The following is a 17,699-nucleotide window of genomic DNA, read 5'->3' as shown; positions in this document are numbered from 1 at the left end:
TGGCGCCGTGCACTCGGCGATAGTGGCCACTCAACATGGAGAGTACCACAAGGCGGTCGTGAAACTATGTCTCCTGGAAGAAGAAGAAAAGCGGAATGTTTTCTCCTCAGAAAACAGGGTCGGCCGTGTTGAAGAAGCATCATAATTCTCCAACCCTCCCCCCCCCTCTTTCCATTAACCACTGCCTTTCTCGGGGAACAGATGGCGTCAGAAACGGCGACGGGGAAGCAGCGGGGACGGAAGAAAGAAGGATTGATGAAGAACAGGGACAAACCGAGATCCGACGGAAAAAGAACAAAGATTAATTTGCGTCCTTTTTCCAAACTGAATTTTGAGTCTGTAGTCGCAGAAAAATAAAACTTGTCCGCTTAAAACCAACCAGTATCAGCTCTGAACACTAGTTGTGCTTGATTTTTAGCCTTTTCATCAGCGATTCGCATTCAGCAGCTTTCTTCATTGTGGCCTGGCTTTTGACAATATGGATAACTGCACTTGATTCTCGGCTTACTATTTTTCTTGATAGTAAACTTATTTTTGCTGAAAGATGGTTGTTGGCGAGTAAAGAAAGCTGCATCTGCCTCTTCTTGCACTCCTTACATTTTATTTAGAGTCTCTTCTTCACGTAAGCGAGCTTTAAGACTGGCTTTGTTCTTTTTGTCATCTTGAAGATTGTCCCAGAGAGAAAGAAAATGGCGAAAACTGGAAGGCAACGTTCATATGATTTTTTTCACAATTTGCAAGTCACTAACACCTGCTTCAAGATCTTCTAAATTGTTTGCCATGGTATCGATTTCTGTTACATGAGACATGACATGATTACCTTGAACGGAAATTGTATGCGAAGAATTGTTGTTGAGCCAGATATGCTTATTTTCAGAATCATTAATAACATAATTAACGATTAACTCTAATTTCCTCTTTTTGACTATAAAAACTTGTCCAAATGATCGACGACAAATACTTTTAATAACAGTGGACTTTTCTGGTGAAGTTGTAGGGATAGTTCCTGTAAATAATAAAAACTGAAGAAGAATATTCTTTCCCTGATATTACTGGGTGTCAAGTATTTACATGCACATTTCGTAAGGTTTAATTTACACCGTTTAATTTACCTCCAGCACTTAAATTAACTGTCAAAGCTGCAAATTTATCATTATCTATTTCTGAATGTTTGCAACAAAAATGGAGGGGTTAAGGTGGGTTTCGCAATTGACTTTTATCTGAAATCTAATCAAATACTTGTTGGTTAATTAGCCAAACTTTCTTTTTTTCCAGGTATTTAACATTTGCCTTCAGTGTTTCCCTTTCTTTAAAACTTTTAACATCACTCTCCCATCTTTTATTCTCGTCCTGGAGTTTCTTTAATTCTAATTCATCCTTTTCTTGATTTAATGATTCATTTCCAAGCTGACCTTGCATTTTTGTCAACTAACAAAATAAGATTTATTACTTTTACTCATTTTACCATATTTTCCCAATATTAACCTCTTCAAACTGCTCTTCCAACTCTGGCTTTCCTATCAAGAAAACATAGTTACCAAAAGTCAATTGAATTTTGAAAGCATAATACTTACCAACTGCTTTCATTGTGCCAATCAAAAGCTGCTTATCCTTCAGCCGAGAAAAATTTTGTACTTGTTCTTGTGGCAGGAATAGACAGAGATTATCTACTTGTATATTCAGTTTTCTAATAACATCTTCAATCTAAAGGAAATTTAACATTCAAATTGTATCTTTAAAAAGTTGGTTAGTATATTACTTGAGCACTAGAGACAGGTTTTCCTTGGTATTTCCAAGCAGATTTGTTGTCCAATGTTATTTCTCTGGTTACAAGAAATTTCTGGCCTCCAGAATTGTGCAGCTCTATATTGATGATTGCCTTGCTTACCCCATGCCGCACATAACATGAAAGCTGTAAACCAACATGAACAGGAATGACAACTGAAACACAAAGTAGATGGGTTGAATTGCCACTTACCGAACTAGCTCTTGCTATAGTACTTGGTTTTCCAGCCATTCCAAGACAGATGGCAGAAACAATGGCAGATTTACCATTTCCATTTGGACCAAGAATCCAATTCAGATTCGGGCCTGGTATTAATTCTACTTCATTATATGTCCTAGAAAAACAATTCACCCAAAATGAAAATTAAATCATCCAAAATTAAGAAGAAAACACATTCTTACATGAAATCTTTCAAATGGATTCTCACGATCGCTCCCTTCATAAAAGCAACATTTTCTGACGAGGAAGTTTGACTAAGTGGTGTCATTATAAAGCCACTTTTGCTGTCGAACATGAAAAAGAAATTAGCTAAAAGAAAAGAATCAATATCAGAAAATATTTACATTTTCTTTAGACCATCAATCGTGTTTTAATCCAATAAATACTGCAAGAAAGAAACGAAACAGACCATGCCGCCAATTCGCTCGTTGAAAATAAAACGACTTCTTAGAACCAGGGCTGCCAATTTGTTGAATTTTGTTTTTAGATTAAGCAAACGAAGAATGAAATTAGCCATCTCATGGGCATGGAGAGATGGTTTCCAGTCTCCATGTTAAATTTCCCATAAGGGGTTGTCCGCTTTTTTTACTAAAAGGTCTCTCGGTAAGTCCATATGCCGCGAGAGCCTAGATGGCGCCACCGTCGGAGAGACCTCCCTATGCCTCCATGTAAAAGTCGTTAGTAAAAAAGTAGCGTCCCGTTGAATCCCCTTATGGGAAATTTAACACTGTCATTGGGAACCACCTCTTCATTCTTTTTGTCATCTTGAAGATTGTCCCAGAGAGAAAGAAAATGGCGAAAACTGGAAGGCAACGTTCATATGATTTTTTTCACAATTTGCAAGTCACTAACACCTGCTTCAAGATCTTCTAAATTGTTTGCCATGGTATCGATTTCTGTTACATGAGACACATGACATGATTACCTTGAACGGAAATTGTATGCGAAGAATTGTTTTTGAGCCAGATATGCTTATTTTCAGAATCATTAATAACATAATTAACGATTAACTCTAATTTCCTCTTTTTGACTATAAAAACTTGTCCAAATGATCGACGATAAATACTTTTAATAACAGTGGACTTTTCTGGTGAAGTTGTAGGGATAGTTCCTGTAAATAATAAAAACTGAAGAAGAATATTCTTTCCCCGATATTACTGGGTGTCAAGTATTTACATGCACATTTTGTAAGGTTTAATTTACACCGTTTAATTTACCTCCAGCACTTAAATTAACTGTCAAAGCTGCAAATTTATCATTATCTATTTCTGAATGTTTGCAACAAAAATGGAGGGGTTAAGGTGGGTTTCGCAATTGACTTTTATCTGAAATCTAATCAAATACTTGTTGGTTAATTAATTTGTTATTTCATAATTCCCTCTTAACCAAAGCGATATTAATAGGGCCCTTAGTTTTCTTAAATCTTCTATTTTGCATTATTCTTAATGCACGGCCATTTTGGATGACAAGATCCAAGAAGTCTTCTGTCAAATAATTTTCTCTCATCTCTAATATGATTTTCTCTACCTCTTTACTTTCCCTTTTTTCTCCTGATCGAGCCTTTTATAAAAAGGCGCTTTTCATTCGTTGTCTTTTTTAACATTCTTTTGTACCCGACCTTTTCACGCTTTACATAAGCCTGAAGATTTCCTGTGTGATTGTATAACATTTTTTTACCACACCAAAAAATATTAGTAGTCAGGATTAAAACAGCCCAGTTTTAGCTTAGTTGTAAGAAAGAAGAAGTATTAAAACCCAGGAAACTAATCGTGTGGGCAAGAATTTGATAAGAAATAATTATCAACGATTCCAGAAATTCGCACTAGACTTCAAGTAAATAAAATAAGTCTGAAAGAAAATATAAAATTGGGAAATCAAAACAATGTATACTTAATTTTTAATTATATTGGAATAGATAGTGGTGACCTAACGAAACACTACAATACATTTTTACGAAACACTACGATACATTTTTATCTAGTAATCTTCGGTAACAAACGCACGCCAAGCTGTACATCTTCTATTTACCTTCTCATACCCTTAAACTCGTTACCTTTTATGTATCATCTTCTATGTACCTTGGAAAAACTATTAAAAACAACATATTAATTTTTGATCGAGTGCTAGGTTTATGGACAAACTATCCATTGGCATTCATAAATAATGTTTGCTTGGCGACGTTTCTTTGAAGAATGATGAATTTCATTCAGCAGTCCTGCTCGAATCACATATTGCACTGAAGCAAAAATCAACGAGGAAATGTGAAGGGTTACATTTACATGTGTCTTACTCTGAGAAAAAGGGTCCATTTTTGTGCTTACCCTTGAATATCGTCGGTCTAAAACACTTGATCAAATGGGTATTACAAGAATAGTTTGTCTTTTTCAATTTCCACTCTCAATTTAGTGAAGCAGAAACTTTTCGAATTCGCCACAAAAAGCAGCGGAGAATCCACAACGTGATATCTCTGTCATTTAAAAACGAAGACTACATTGCCTAAATGATGTGAAGAATCGTCTAGACTCAGATGTCATCACATAGCGTGGTGTCACAAAGCCATCCTCACTTTTTGCGAAAGTCTCCCAAGAAGCGATAAGCTTAACATCTGGAAAGTCACCCTAGTTGTTGTGAAAAAGAAGATTGGAATAAGTTTACATTCTTTTGTTCAATATTTCCGACTAACCCGTCGCAAAATGTCACTGTGTAGCTCAGTGTCTCACTACTGTCTCACTAGTCACACCGCTTGGTTGATTCTACTTTCCATTATTAGTCTAATATTCATGTAATTACCCGTCTCATGTTAGAGAAGCCTTACGCTTCGCATGTACTCACGTAAATCTAATATTATCCATACAAGCTATTTCACCTTTCAATTAATCTTTGAGTTCAATATTGAGCTGAAACAGCCACAAGCCTATCCGTTCAATACGTTACAATGACTACCGCCAAGTAAATGAACTGCATAATCGGAAAACCAGTTTGATAAAAATTAGCACCTGAGAGCAATCTCAGGGAGTCAGTTTTGAGGCATTTTGTTTAAGGTGTAGTCGCCAATACACTTATTGAAGAGATCGGAACGAATTCGTTACAATAGTTTAGAGAAAATACATTGAAAAAGAAAAACCAATTTTCAAAGGATTTTATCAGTCATATACAATGACCTTGATAAATTCTTTCGTTCTTATTTTAAACGCAGCCACGTTCAACAACTCCTGCGTTTCCAGTTGTGGAAACTGATGGCCCAACTTAGGGCGTTAATCAAAATGTGTCTACTATAATTTACTCTTATCTGCTTCATTTTTCCATCTGTCACCAACCGCTAATTTCCCCCATAATATACTAATTTCATGTTACTACTCATAAAAAACTGCATATGAGGTGAAATATAAATGTGTTCTCACTCATTCTAAACATTATCATTTATTTTCACACTTAACGGCAATACTAATTATTGCATGTAGCCTAAAAATTTAACTGCAATATTCAAATAAAAAATGTATGAAATTTTACGGAATAAATTTACCCCAAGCTTGCTTGGAGCAATACATCCACAGAAATAATGCTTGCTGTTGGCCAACCTCATTTGGCTGAATAAGCCTAACAACAGCACACGAGCCAGTCCTTGGTAGGCGTGGATTTCTATCCCATTAATTCTTATTCTCATAACTTGTGCTGATATTTGGTAACGGAGTTAATCGATGATGGATGATGTGATGTTTTTTTTCTGAATTTATTATTTTGCAATTCAAATATCGAGGGAGAAGCATTCAACACAGTTTGTGAGCTAGCTCAAACGCTCGTCCTCAAAATGCGCTCTCAGGTTAGTAGGGGGAATAGTGCTGCCGCGGTGTCCATTTGGTCGTTTGAGATTTGTTGATATCGGCGGCCATTTTGTTTTTTCCTTAAATAAGCCAGTATATTTTTACTGTGTTTTCTTATTATTTATCAATATTTGAGCTTTTTAATGGTGTTTTTCGTGCTTAGCTTTTAAATTAACCCTATGTACAGTATCCTGCACGGAAACTGTACATCTATTTCCAGTCATTTTGTCTTAATATTGTTTCCAGATTTTTTTCTCTGTCTTGCCTAGGAACTGTCAAAATGGTAAATTCGTGATTGTAAGGTATATTTATCATATTAAGTAACTCAGTTTATTACAGGTGAGATTTCCCTCAGTAACCTGCTTTTTTTCCATCAAAATACCCCCATTTTCTTTGTAAAATATCAATTATGGGGTATGGCTTGGTCAGTTCGCTAAGTTGTTTCCTGCATTTTACATTCTGTCTATAGGAAGTTTGCAGCCATTCAATTTTATTAACAATTATTCTATTATTATTGATCCAGGGGCCCTTTTTCTAAAGATATGACCAGTATTATTGGTTATCAGAGGAATTTCTTCATCGTTAACTATGAAGGCTGGAATGAGAACATGTAGGTTGTTTTTTTAATTGGACTTGCTTCTATTGTATTTCAATTAATTTAAATATGTTCTTTGATAGGTTCCTGCCCAGCTAGCACGAGTTCTCCCAGATAGTGAACAAAACACGAACACGTCAAAAATCTCCGCACACATTTTTTCCCTCGTTTTGTGAGTGAACATATCACTCTCAGTTCACTCCCAAAATGTATACTTTTTCTTACTGCTCACAAATCCCGCACAAATACGAACAAGCTAGTTTTATAATAATTTTGACATTTTTTACGTTTAATAAAACTGAATGATAAATTTACTCAAAAACACCAACTTTTCTTCTATGAATTGATTATGTATTGATATTCACTCAATTTTATTTTCCATGAGAAGTGGAAAAGCCACATAACGTTCACCTCCTTCTTCAGCCTCTTCACAATTAAAAACATTTGGTACAAGAAAAATTTTATGCAAAATGAATGCTACTGGCCATAGTTGTAAGGTAGGAGAAAGACAATCAACATATTTGATAGACAAAATTGAATTCGATTCAGAGCCTTTAATCCTTTCAACAAATAATTCCCAGCACTCCCGGAGAGATTTTTGTTCGTTACGAAGGTGGCCAAGAAGTTTCGTAACTCAGTAGCACCATCGACATCGTTGTCATCTACAAGGATTTCTTCAATATCAGCGTGATGGAAGTCTTGCTCGTTAAATTCATTCTACTCAGTTGCATAGTCTGAGTCGCTGTCCGAAGAGTTGTATGTCGATGAATCACAGCTTTCTAAAGGGACACCTTCATCACTGACGACACTTTCCAAATCATATTCAGATTCTAGTCCTTCATAAAATGATTCGTGGCTTACAGTGCTCTGTCGAAGGCTATCATCCCTTTCTATTTGGTGAACGGAGAAAAACTCTACATTGTCATTGTTGGAGTCATCATAGGATATTTCCTCTTCATCGTCACCCATAAAGCCGCTCTCTGTCATAAATTCATCCCCCCAGCTCACGTTCGTTTCTTCTTCAATGGCATTTGTCAAGGTGTGCAAAAAACGATGGCGCAGTTGACGGGGTTTGACATTTTCTTTCCTCTTCTTAAACAATTTTGACATGCCTACTAAAAAATGAAAGGTTAAAGAAAACCTTGAATAACAACGGTAGACAACTATTGTAATTATTACCTCCAACAGTCCTTGTCTTTCGCAAGTTTACAGAATGTTCTGAAAGAGCCAACTTATCCAGCCTCAATTGGACTCGCAACCTCTAAATCTAAAAGCAAACAGCACGAGTATTAAATCAGGTTTACATCTATGAGGTATTGTCTCCAATTGTTTGTACCTGAGGATGAGTTTATTTTTTACAGAACACTAAAAGCTCAATGGCTAGTTTATAGGAAGTATGATGTGTTTACTTTTTAGATAATCATAAAAAACACCTGTTCAAAATATTAAAAAAAATTTCATCAATATCATTTCCATGAATGACAATAAGTGGTGATTAAATTTTTTTACCTTATTTTAACTGCAACAATAAAGATCTCACAATCAATTAAGTCCAGGGCAATGTAATAAGTGCAGTTTTTAATGTAATGAAAGCCAAGCACTAATTTATACGTGTCAAAAAGGACTGATCCGGACGCCATTAAAAAATGCAACTGTAATTTTGACAAGTCCCAATTATCGATATTTAAGAAAATTGCAGTATTGACATGTTTGAAACGTAGAATTAAAAACTTAATTTTTTATACAATGTTTGAATCACCATTTACAACTTATTTCAAAATTATATAAAATTTAAAAAAATTAACGAACTCATTAATTATCGGTGCAAAAGCAGAACTAATTTTTATAATTAAAAATTTTTCATCTGGCGACGTTGTTGTCTACTATAGTTTGTACGGAATTAGTAAGAAAGACTTGAACAAATGGCGGATTTGATCTCGTTAATGCCATCTAAAAATTGATTTTTCACAATATTTCGCACAGAAAAGGTGAGAACACTTGTTACTTATGTAATGAATTACAACATATTTTGTTTTCAGTCAAGAAATTTTAAGTGTATCGTAGTATATACTTTTGCTAAGCAAATGCCGGTTGATTATCATAAAGGCCACGCTACTTCTATACATTAGAGATGTTCACAATCGACAACTTACTGTATTTTATTTACAAATAGGATCTTGGAATGACTAAAACCGCCATTTCATGGAAGTATATATTAGCAGAATTGTTTGTGGAAGACAGAACAGAACTTGCAATAGTCTCAGAGCGGTGGACCATTGATGAGAATGTTCTTAAGTATCCGTCCAACTTGAAGGGACCAAAAAGGATGAAGAGCATAATGGATCATGTTATACCAGAAGATTCCTGGACCGAGTATGAATACAGGAGGATTAGAGTCTGTGGTAAGTTCACTCATGAGTGACATTTTGCATTAACGATATGATGTTATATTCCTATTGCTGACACTGTGTGTTTATCTGATTTCAAAATAGTCTCAGAGAGGTGGCCATTGCTTAGGATGTTCTCAAGTATCCGTCCCACTTGAAGGGACAAAAAAGAATGGAGAGCATCATGGATCATGTAATACCAGAATATATACCTGGACCGAGTATCAATACAGGAAGGAGGCTTAGAGTCATTGGTAAGTTCACTCATGAGTAACATTTTGCATTAACGATATGATGTTATATTCCTTTGCTGACACTGTGTGTTTATCTGATTTCAATAGTCTCAGAGAGGTGGCCATTGCTTAGGATGTTCTCAAGTATCCGTCCCACTTGAAGGGACAAAAAAGGATGAATAGCATCATGGATCATGTAATACCAGAAGATACCTGGACAGAGTATCAATACAGAAGGCTTAGTCTTTGGTAAGTTCACTCATGAGTGACATTTGCATTAACGATATGATGTTATATTCCTTTGCTGACACTTTGTGTTTATCTGATTTTTAAAATAACTACATTTCAATTATTTCACTTTAGGTTACTGGAATCAGGCAAAAGAAATGGATCAACGTGCAGCTGAAAATGAATCTGACGGCTTGAAAACAACTCATGAAACAAGGAAGAAGAGTTTGTCGAGAAAACCTGCAATTTACTTTCCCAGTTCTTTTTTCCTTGGAAATTGCAAAAGAACACATTCTTCATCATCCAACGAGAATTCAAGAGCCATTGATCCAATTTCTCCAGTGATTTAATTGTTAACTCAATATGCAACTGTTGTGTTCAATTCTGACTTAGTGTTATCATGTATGTCATGTGTTAACTAATATGTCATGTGTTCTAATGGACAATATAATCAAGTTAAGTGCACTTTACGTATTATTTATTAAAAAATTACAACGACTAGCAGCAAATAATAGTACAGATTTTATTCCCTAAAAATGAACAAAATAGACCCAGTCCACGCACTGGGAAGGTCTTTTGTTCACTTTTGTTCGTGAACTGTTCACGCACTGAGGGCGGCAATAGGGAGGAAAATGTACACTCCATGTTCATGTACATTGTTCATGAACAGGGAGTTTTTGTTCACTGTTTGTTCACGAACTGTGCGAACTTTTGCTAGGTGGGTGTGTAAAGCAACCTCTTTCACACTCAGATTCAGTTATATATTGTTAGTTAAGTTAAAATTTTCTTTCGCTCTGAATCATAGGGTAAAATGGAGATTTGTTGATTGAAACTTAAATTGAAACTTTTTAAATTGCTTATCATTTAATTCTTATATTTTTTAAAATATTTTTCTCTGAAAACAGTTTGAATTTTTCAAATTCAATTTATTTGTAAAAACTAAAAACTATCACATTTTAAAATTTGGATACTGTTTAGTATTTAAAAGCAGACGCATTTTTCTTTTCTTGTTTGCATTTTCCAGTTCAGCTGTCCCCACTGTCAACTGTAATATACTGCGTTTTTTATTTTAGATTCTAATCTAAACAGAGACTTAATTGAAATGGACAAACTCTGATTTGTAGAAAATATGGACCAGTATAACACTGATGAATACGAACAGTGTATACCTCAGTTTTGAAATAGGAAAATTCATCATTCAACAAGTTTTTATTATTTTGTTATTCCATCCGCCATGTGATGATTTACTAAATTTAAATCCCATCGGAACTTACACTACATAGCTTAGTATGAATATGTACATTTTATTGTAATTACTTTAATATTCTCATTCCTTAAGTTTTTCCAAGGCCTGGGATATGCTGTCAGCAGGATCTCGGCAATAACATTTATGGCATTAGGTCAGAGAAACCAATATGGACGCCTTGGTGAATCGAAGGGTATTTTAATATTCATCAGTGTTACAATTACTTATATTTATGTTTTTATTCAATTCTAGTGGAGGTGACCATTCAGTTAATTTGCTGTTGACAGCAAAGGGAAAAAAACTTATATTGAACTGCAGGGACCTTGCACAAACCATTGGGTGAATATTTTCGTTATCTGCAAGTGTGGCATAATTAAAGCAAAAATGTAATGAAAATATATTTATATTTAGCTCATTGGAATGGAGAAATGCCAAACAAGAATCCATGCTATGATACAAGAAGGGAAAGAGAAAGTTGGATGACTGGCTCAATTCTTTTCTCTTGAATAAGGTTGGATCGACATCAAGATGTGGAGGATGGGCTATCTCTTGGCAGATAAAGGAAGTGCTAAGTGACAGTCTTGAAACAAAATAGTGTACTACTGGCACATAATATTAGTTTCTTTGTAGCTTCCTGGGTAGCAGACCAGGCATTAAAGATTTACATAGACGAAGGAGATAACAGGCGTCCTCCTCAAACATTGCAGTCATGAAAAAGGTAATCTTTGATTTTTTCAACATCGCCGATAGGTAGAATTTGAAAATAAATAACTAGTTTTATTGTCTGTACTGTTAAGAATAGACTATTTCTCAATTTGTTACTTTTACAGTTGATAACTTATTTTTCTTTAAGTGAATTCCAAATTTAAATGTTTTCTTCAGATTTGGATTACTGGAGCACTGCATCTATTACAAAGGATAATGTTATTCGTTCTTACATTGAAGCAAGATGTTTTAGTTCAAAATTATTTTTCTGAAAATTTGTAGTAGGAATCTCGTTTCAAACAAAAGAATAAAAGAGGAAAAATACGTTTTCTATTTTTCTATTGTGTGTTGTGTGTCATTATCCCGCCAGTGCATTTTCAATTTGTAAATCGTGATAGTTTTTTTCGAGCGACATTTCAGCAGATAACGCCAAGAACGGAGAATCGCTTCCTCACGTCTACACTCACCGAGAGGTCAAATTGTTTTATTTAAAAACAAAAATGTAATCTGTGTTGGTAGAAAATTGATTGACCCTTTTTCAATGTCGCTTTAATTTCCGTTTTACTTTTAAAAATCGCGTTAGGTCCTGTAATACTCTCGTCTGTTTTTATTAAGAATATTTCGTGATAATTCATTCAGAAACTGGGGTCGGAGCCGCTATCGCAGCAGGTAGCCAAGCAGAGAAAGGAATTTGGGCTCTTTTAGTTATAGCAGCCAATAAAACAAGAAGAGGGAATCAATTTCTTAACTCTGCATTCTTGCAAAAAGCCCAGATTCTGAAAATAAAATCTCCTACTGATACAAATCAGGCGATTACTTTTTACTGCATAAAATTTAAAATCCGCTTTACAATATTCCAATTTTCCGTCGAAGGCACAAGACCTTCGACGAACCTTGAAGTGCTACCACAGTTGTTGCTCGCACATTGGTAAAGCTTGGCGTTTCTCCAGCTTGCAATAGCTCTACCATTTCCATCCGTGTGCTTCCGGACTCTGGTGAGTTCATAGACGCCATTCCTGCCGCCATGTTCTGGAGCCAATTCAAACACATTCCTTTGGTCGATGGAGCACCACATGCGTCACTGCCACCGGGCTGGTGATTTCTTCGCTGGGTCCGTTCGCAGCCTCATTAACATCGTCAAGCGTATCCATCAGCTCCGTCGCTACAACTATTGACGTCCTCCGGGACCTTCAGCAACTTTTGCTCTCTAAGGCATCGCAAAAGAATTTCGGTATGCTTCCGGCTTAATACCCTCACGCCTGTGTGTTAGCAGAATTTACACCGCCGCCTTTGACAGCACTTTCCCCGAACATGAGACCAATGTGAGGAACAAAGAAAGAAGAGGGAAGGGAAATAGGGCGGGAGTGGACGACATAGCTAACGTATGGCTGAGAGCCAAATTTTAAAAAATGCACACAAATTAAGATGGGATCTTGACGGCAAGACGAAGAGAACGGCTGGGCGCAGACGAAAAAGGCGCTGTAGAAGCCGGATCAGGAAGGAGGAAGTTGACCACTGAGTCTGGAAGCACTCGCTAGAAGTTGTGTCTGAAAACTCCGAGGGGAGGTGACAGGGAGAAAGCGATTGCGGCCGGCGTTTTCACGGGGTAATCTTGAAAGGGATCCGCCTCAGAGATGACTCCCGTAGTGGACTATCGTTTGGACGTGTGATCCTTGATAAACGCACTGTCACCGATCGCCAGGGGTGAAACGAGGTGTGGGGAACGTTGAAGTGCTGCATTTAGAGATACTTTCACCGTCTTGCACGCTTCTCTAATAGCCCCGTGGCTTTCATACATTTAGGGGCGAATGAACACTGATGTGCGTGAATTCAAGTCCCCGTAGGCGGGACGCATCGACATGAAGTGAAGATTGGGAAGCAGGGTTGTTAAACGACAGTTCCAAAGCCAAAACAAGGACTCCTGGGCTACCTTGCAGTCCCTATCGTGCTGCCCCGTTCACTCCCACACAAAGTCCTCCCGTGGCAGTGGCACCAGAGGGGGAAGAAAGGGAACCAGAGTGTCCGAAAAATTGCCCACCTGCTGACATAGCCCATGAAACGTTCGCATTTCCGTCACGGGAATTCACGGATGGCCTTCAGCAATTCTTGGCTGAGTTGAAAACAGCTCTCGCCTACCACGTAACCACCGAACACTGAAGATTGGAAAAAGACTACCGTTTATTACGATCTGGTGGTCTGTGGCGAGGTAAAATAAGCGTAGGACGAGATCCACATAATCCTCCAAAGTGGCTAGAAATACCAGAATATCCTTCTCAACATTTAATTCGTACCTCACAGCAGTCAGTGGGAGAGTAAGTTATTACTTTTCCTTCGACTTTCCACTTTGTAGTGAACTCAGGCACCAACAACTTCGAACCATAATCTTTTGTGGCACGGAATGGGATTCTGGAGCTCAATAGTTGACTTGGTGTAAACTGTATGAATTTGAATTCTTTTAATTTCGAATATTGCATTTTGATATTTGGAAGTTCATTCAGAAAATTTGTAACCCATTAAACATGGATATCGAATGACAGTTTAGAATCAACATTTGTTTGCTCCCCTAAATATTTATAAAAAATCAGCATGCTTGCAATTCATCATTCTAAACAATCTGCTTTTTATCCATAAGTCATGTCAAGTAAATGGGTGTTTGTAAAATGGCTTGAGGATAGTTTCAGGTAAGTCCATCACCCAGATTGTAAGTTAAGAGCTGGTCAAGTTGTAATTTTAGACAATTCTGCGTTTCATAAGTCTAAGAAGACCAAAGATTTAATAGCAAAAAATGCTTGCGGTTATAGTTTCGTTGAGTATACTGGGAAAAAGCCAACAGACGGATGGCCGGAAAGTATAAAGATAAAATTTGTTCTACAGGAAGTAACAAGTTTATTATTTAGTTTTACATGTATAATGTAATGACTGTAAATAAAATCGAAAAATGCAAGACTTTCAAACTTTTTACCGGTCAGCAGTAGGTGGGGAATAGGCGCTGGCCAGGGAATAAGCGAACCAATTCTGAGGGAGAGTGTTGAACAGATATTCAAACCCACTTCTAGATCCCCTTTCCCACCCCGTCATAAAAGCGATGTCGCTAAAGATGCTGTTCATCATCGGGTCGAAGAGTTGACGTCTATTGTGACATCGCCGACTTATCTCTTCTTGTATATCTCACTCGTGTATTGTAAAGGTAATGTCCCTTGTCGGGCTAAGTTGTATCTCATGCATGTATAAGTTCAATGCATGTGTCGTACTCTATGCCTGTGCCTGTTCTAACTACATTAACTTATTTGTTGATGGCAATTACAGTGTTTGCCTGGTTGACTAGGTAGGGAGAGACAGTCTATCCTTGTCATTGTTTTATCTAATTTATCAAATAGTCAACTGAGAGGCATTCGTAAATATGTTGAAGAGTAAATAGTTGAATATTTTCTTCTTTCCTTCAACTTCAGTGAGACAAAAGCCAATTTTTTCGTAACGCAGACAGAGCCTGATGGTGTTGCCCACCTTGTGCACACATAAAGAAGAGGGAATTGAAGATGGCCTTTTTTCCCTATGTCCTAGAAGGAAGCGAAGTAGTCCGCAAGAACAGTTTAACATTCAATTTTCTGATCCATTTTTCAGATTGATTTTCTGTATTTGTCATTATAGTTTAAAGACTTCAACGCTTACATACGTGGCAAATATACTATATGATATCACTATCATCTTGTGTTGTAACCTTCTGTTTGACGTAATATATGACGTACTTCATGTTTTTCCTTATTAACTGCTTACTGCTTCTCTTCTTGAGCAAGGGGTAGGTATTGTTGACTTGTAGTTATCCGGCCTTTTAGCAGAACTCACAGTAGTTCTTCTGCCCTTGTTAAGTCGGACATACTAGAAGCATTCAGGTGAAAAGTTAACATTTTATGAAAAAAATATCTAGTAGCCTATATAATTTTCACTGTGGTTCTCTATGCAGTTGTTTGATTGTAATATTAGCTTCTTGTATTTGTTTCAAATTACGCAGATTACATTTCTTGGTCTGGCAAAAAATAGAATCAATGGTAGCTAGAACTTGAAAGAAAAGAATTATTGTAAGAAACGATACTACTTCGAATGAATTTATACAAACAATTGGTAATTTTATAAATCTCGTTTAACCATGTTTGTAAAGTTATTGTTTTGTTATAACGTAGAGTGTCACTTCTTACATGCAAATTTCGAAGGAAACTAAGTTTTGGTCGTATTGTGGATGAAGTATGATTATTACAAAAAGTATCACTCATGTACCTAATGGCTTTCTGCATTTCACTGTTGTCAATTGTCAATGAATTAAGGACACCTCTACTAGAGACTACGATGTAATGGTTTCGCAACAAATGATACGATTGAAGAAAAGCAATGTTTCCATGGCCGATTTCAATTAAAAACATACAGGCACTACACAATCAGCATTTCAATCTGTGATCTACAACATCGTAACAGTAATAGTTAATGCTATAATCTCGGGTGAATCGTTGTTCCTTGTAACGTTTCAAGGGTGTTGCTTACTTCAATCCCACATTTGCGAAAACATTTTCTTTTCTTCTATTTTACTTGTTGAAAAAAAGATGTTGGAATTCATAGCTTAACAACATGGAATACAGGAAAATGGCACAAAGGAATGTAGTGAAAATAACATCGTCCGTAAAAAACAAGGACTAGTTTTCATGTAAGCCTTTTCCCACGGAGCTACTTTGGAATTTTTGTGTTAAAGATCCCATTTTTTCAACAGTGGATACGGATCACTTTAAAACCAAAACGCTTAAAATTCTTCATAGTTGTATAGAGGTTTAAAAGGCAATGTTTTATGCAATATACAAATTAAGACTTTCAAATGAATACTCGTTGGTTCATGGTCCATCTAATGCTGGAAAAGTTTATTTCTAAATCGCAAAGTGGAATCCACCAGATTTTTATTGTAGTGTTACGGATTTTGATGAATAAACCTCGTCATTTTCATTGAATTACGCACCAAGAAAAAGAGTAATTTTGATTAACGAACCTGATAAAATTGGAGAAAGCAAGAATATAATTTGTAAAAAACATTATGGAAGAACAAAATGTAGCAATGAATGTAAATAATCGAAGGGATGTAATTATACCAAGAACACTATTGGTATTCTGTTGCACACAGTTGTATTTTTGTATTACTGAAGCAACTGCAACGTTTTTGTAGGTATACATTTAAAACGTTTTATGATTTATTAGATTTAAAAAGTAACATCCGTTGTTAAAAAAAAAAAATTGGCAATCAACCAACTGTTTTAACTAAGCAGCTTATTAATATTGTATCGTTGCATCGAAATCCTTAAAGTGAAATATTTTCCCTGAATAATCTTATTTAATGGCGTTACTTAAGGCTAATTTATTAGGTTTCATTAGTAAACATTTGATAATATATGCATTAATCTTTCAAACCTTGATGCGACTTATTGTGTGAAAAATATACGTAAATTATTCTTTTAGATGGTCCTAGGATGATGTAAGTGAATGTATATCTTTATTTACACATTTAAATTGATCCCTTTAAATATATTGACCAACCCCACTCACCCACTGCACCCTGCTTTTAGAAAAATTCCCCATACCAAACCCCATCAAAAGGACATTCCGCTAAATCCACACAATCATCCCAAATTTCACCAATAGCACCGAAAGCCCATGAGACTTACAATCTTTCAGAAGAAAAATTACTTTTTCCATGTAAAAAAGGTCGAGGAACATGCATCACTGCTGCACAACGAGGGAATTATAGTAAGGAATTAATAATAGTGAGCATTATGAGTCAAACTGGATGTTCAATTAAAGGTGCTTCAAAAGCCGTAAAGATGATTCAAATGCTTTATTTTTGGCTGCTCTAATTTTTATATTTTAATCCACTTTCCTTTTTATAGAAGGATAATTCAATACGACAAATGAAAAGTTGCTTGAGACATCTTCTGGTAAATTAATTTTATTTTTTAGATTAAAAAAAGAAAATGACAGTTATATTCCAGGATTCTAACGTAATATGACATCCCATCATTCAAAAATTCTAATGGATCCGAAACTAATGCGTGATTATTCATACATCCATAAAAGCAATCTCCATTTGGGTTAGCATCATCAATGATGATCATCAACAACTTTTTTTTCAAACCGTTCTATGCACTGAACACGAACTGTATTAACTCAAAATTTTCGTGCAAATTCACTTCTGTAAGAATTTGTTCCCATTGAGTCGGGTAAAAATTCCCCAAAGACTTCTAACAGGTGCTGTACATCATATCTGAGCAAAATTTTTATTTTCTGTTCACTATGTGAACTCGTTGTTACCAATCATTGAAGTAGGGTCAGCTCATGCTCGTTTCACTTCTAGATCATTGTCCATTGGTTAGTAGGATTGGTTCCACCTTCCTAAAGGAGAACGGGTAGCATCCCCTCTAGATGTTTGAGAAAAATTCGGAAAGCTGCCA

At 36.1% G+C, this 17,699-nt stretch overlaps 1 protein-coding gene and 3 long non-coding RNA genes across 6 annotated transcripts; 2 read left to right on the top strand and 2 right to left on the bottom strand.

Moving 5' to 3' along the window:
• Nucleotides 1-1,119: 1,119 nt before the first annotated feature.
• LOC124341673 (structural maintenance of chromosomes protein 5-like) lies at nt 1,120-2,493 on the bottom strand. Of its 2 annotated transcripts, XM_046794605.1 has the most exons (7): nt 2,350-2,493; nt 2,188-2,289; nt 1,979-2,120; nt 1,760-1,912; nt 1,575-1,704; nt 1,486-1,517; nt 1,120-1,428 (listed from the first exon to the last, which is right to left on the bottom strand). In XM_046794605.1, exons 2-7 carry the CDS (start codon nt 2,271-2,273, stop codon nt 1,228-1,230), a joined length of 744 nt encoding a protein of 247 aa, XP_046650561.1. In that variant the 5' UTR covers nt 2,274-2,289; nt 2,350-2,493; the 3' UTR covers nt 1,120-1,227. The 2 variants fall into 2 exon arrangements, with proteins under 2 accessions (XP_046650561.1, XP_046650560.1); XM_046794604.1 differs by having other exon boundaries at nt 2,188-2,493.
• Nucleotides 2,494-6,750: 4,257 nt separating this feature from the next.
• On the bottom strand, nt 6,751-8,090 carry LOC124344369. 2 transcript variants are annotated; one of them, XR_006919712.1, is made up of 4 exons: nt 7,931-8,090; nt 7,758-7,854; nt 7,601-7,688; nt 6,751-7,533 (listed from the first exon to the last, which is right to left on the bottom strand). It is a non-coding gene; the product is annotated as an uncharacterized LOC124344369 (long non-coding RNA). The 2 variants fall into 2 exon arrangements; XR_006919711.1 differs by having other exon boundaries at nt 6,751-7,536; nt 7,931-8,088.
• A 239-nt stretch (nt 8,091-8,329) lies between these two features.
• LOC124344441 lies at nt 8,330-9,734 on the top strand. The gene is made up of 5 exons (XR_006919742.1): nt 8,330-8,409; nt 8,595-8,823; nt 8,914-9,062; nt 9,150-9,290; nt 9,405-9,734. It is a non-coding gene; the product is annotated as an uncharacterized LOC124344441 (long non-coding RNA).
• A 1,041-nt stretch (nt 9,735-10,775) lies between these two features.
• LOC124342297 lies at nt 10,776-11,536 on the top strand. Its single transcript, XR_006918762.1, has 3 exons — nt 10,776-10,854; nt 10,927-11,233; nt 11,398-11,536. It is a non-coding gene; the product is annotated as an uncharacterized LOC124342297 (long non-coding RNA).
• Nucleotides 11,537-17,699: the final 6,163 nt, after the last annotated feature.

Source organism: Daphnia pulicaria, chromosome 6 (genome assembly GCF_021234035.1).
Source record: "Daphnia pulicaria isolate SC F1-1A chromosome 6, SC_F0-13Bv2, whole genome shotgun sequence".
Lineage (NCBI taxonomy): Eukaryota > Metazoa > Arthropoda > Branchiopoda > Diplostraca > Daphniidae > Daphnia > Daphnia pulicaria.
The sequence above is the reverse complement of the archived record's forward strand: the minus strand, read 5'-3'. Positions and strand labels throughout refer to the sequence as shown.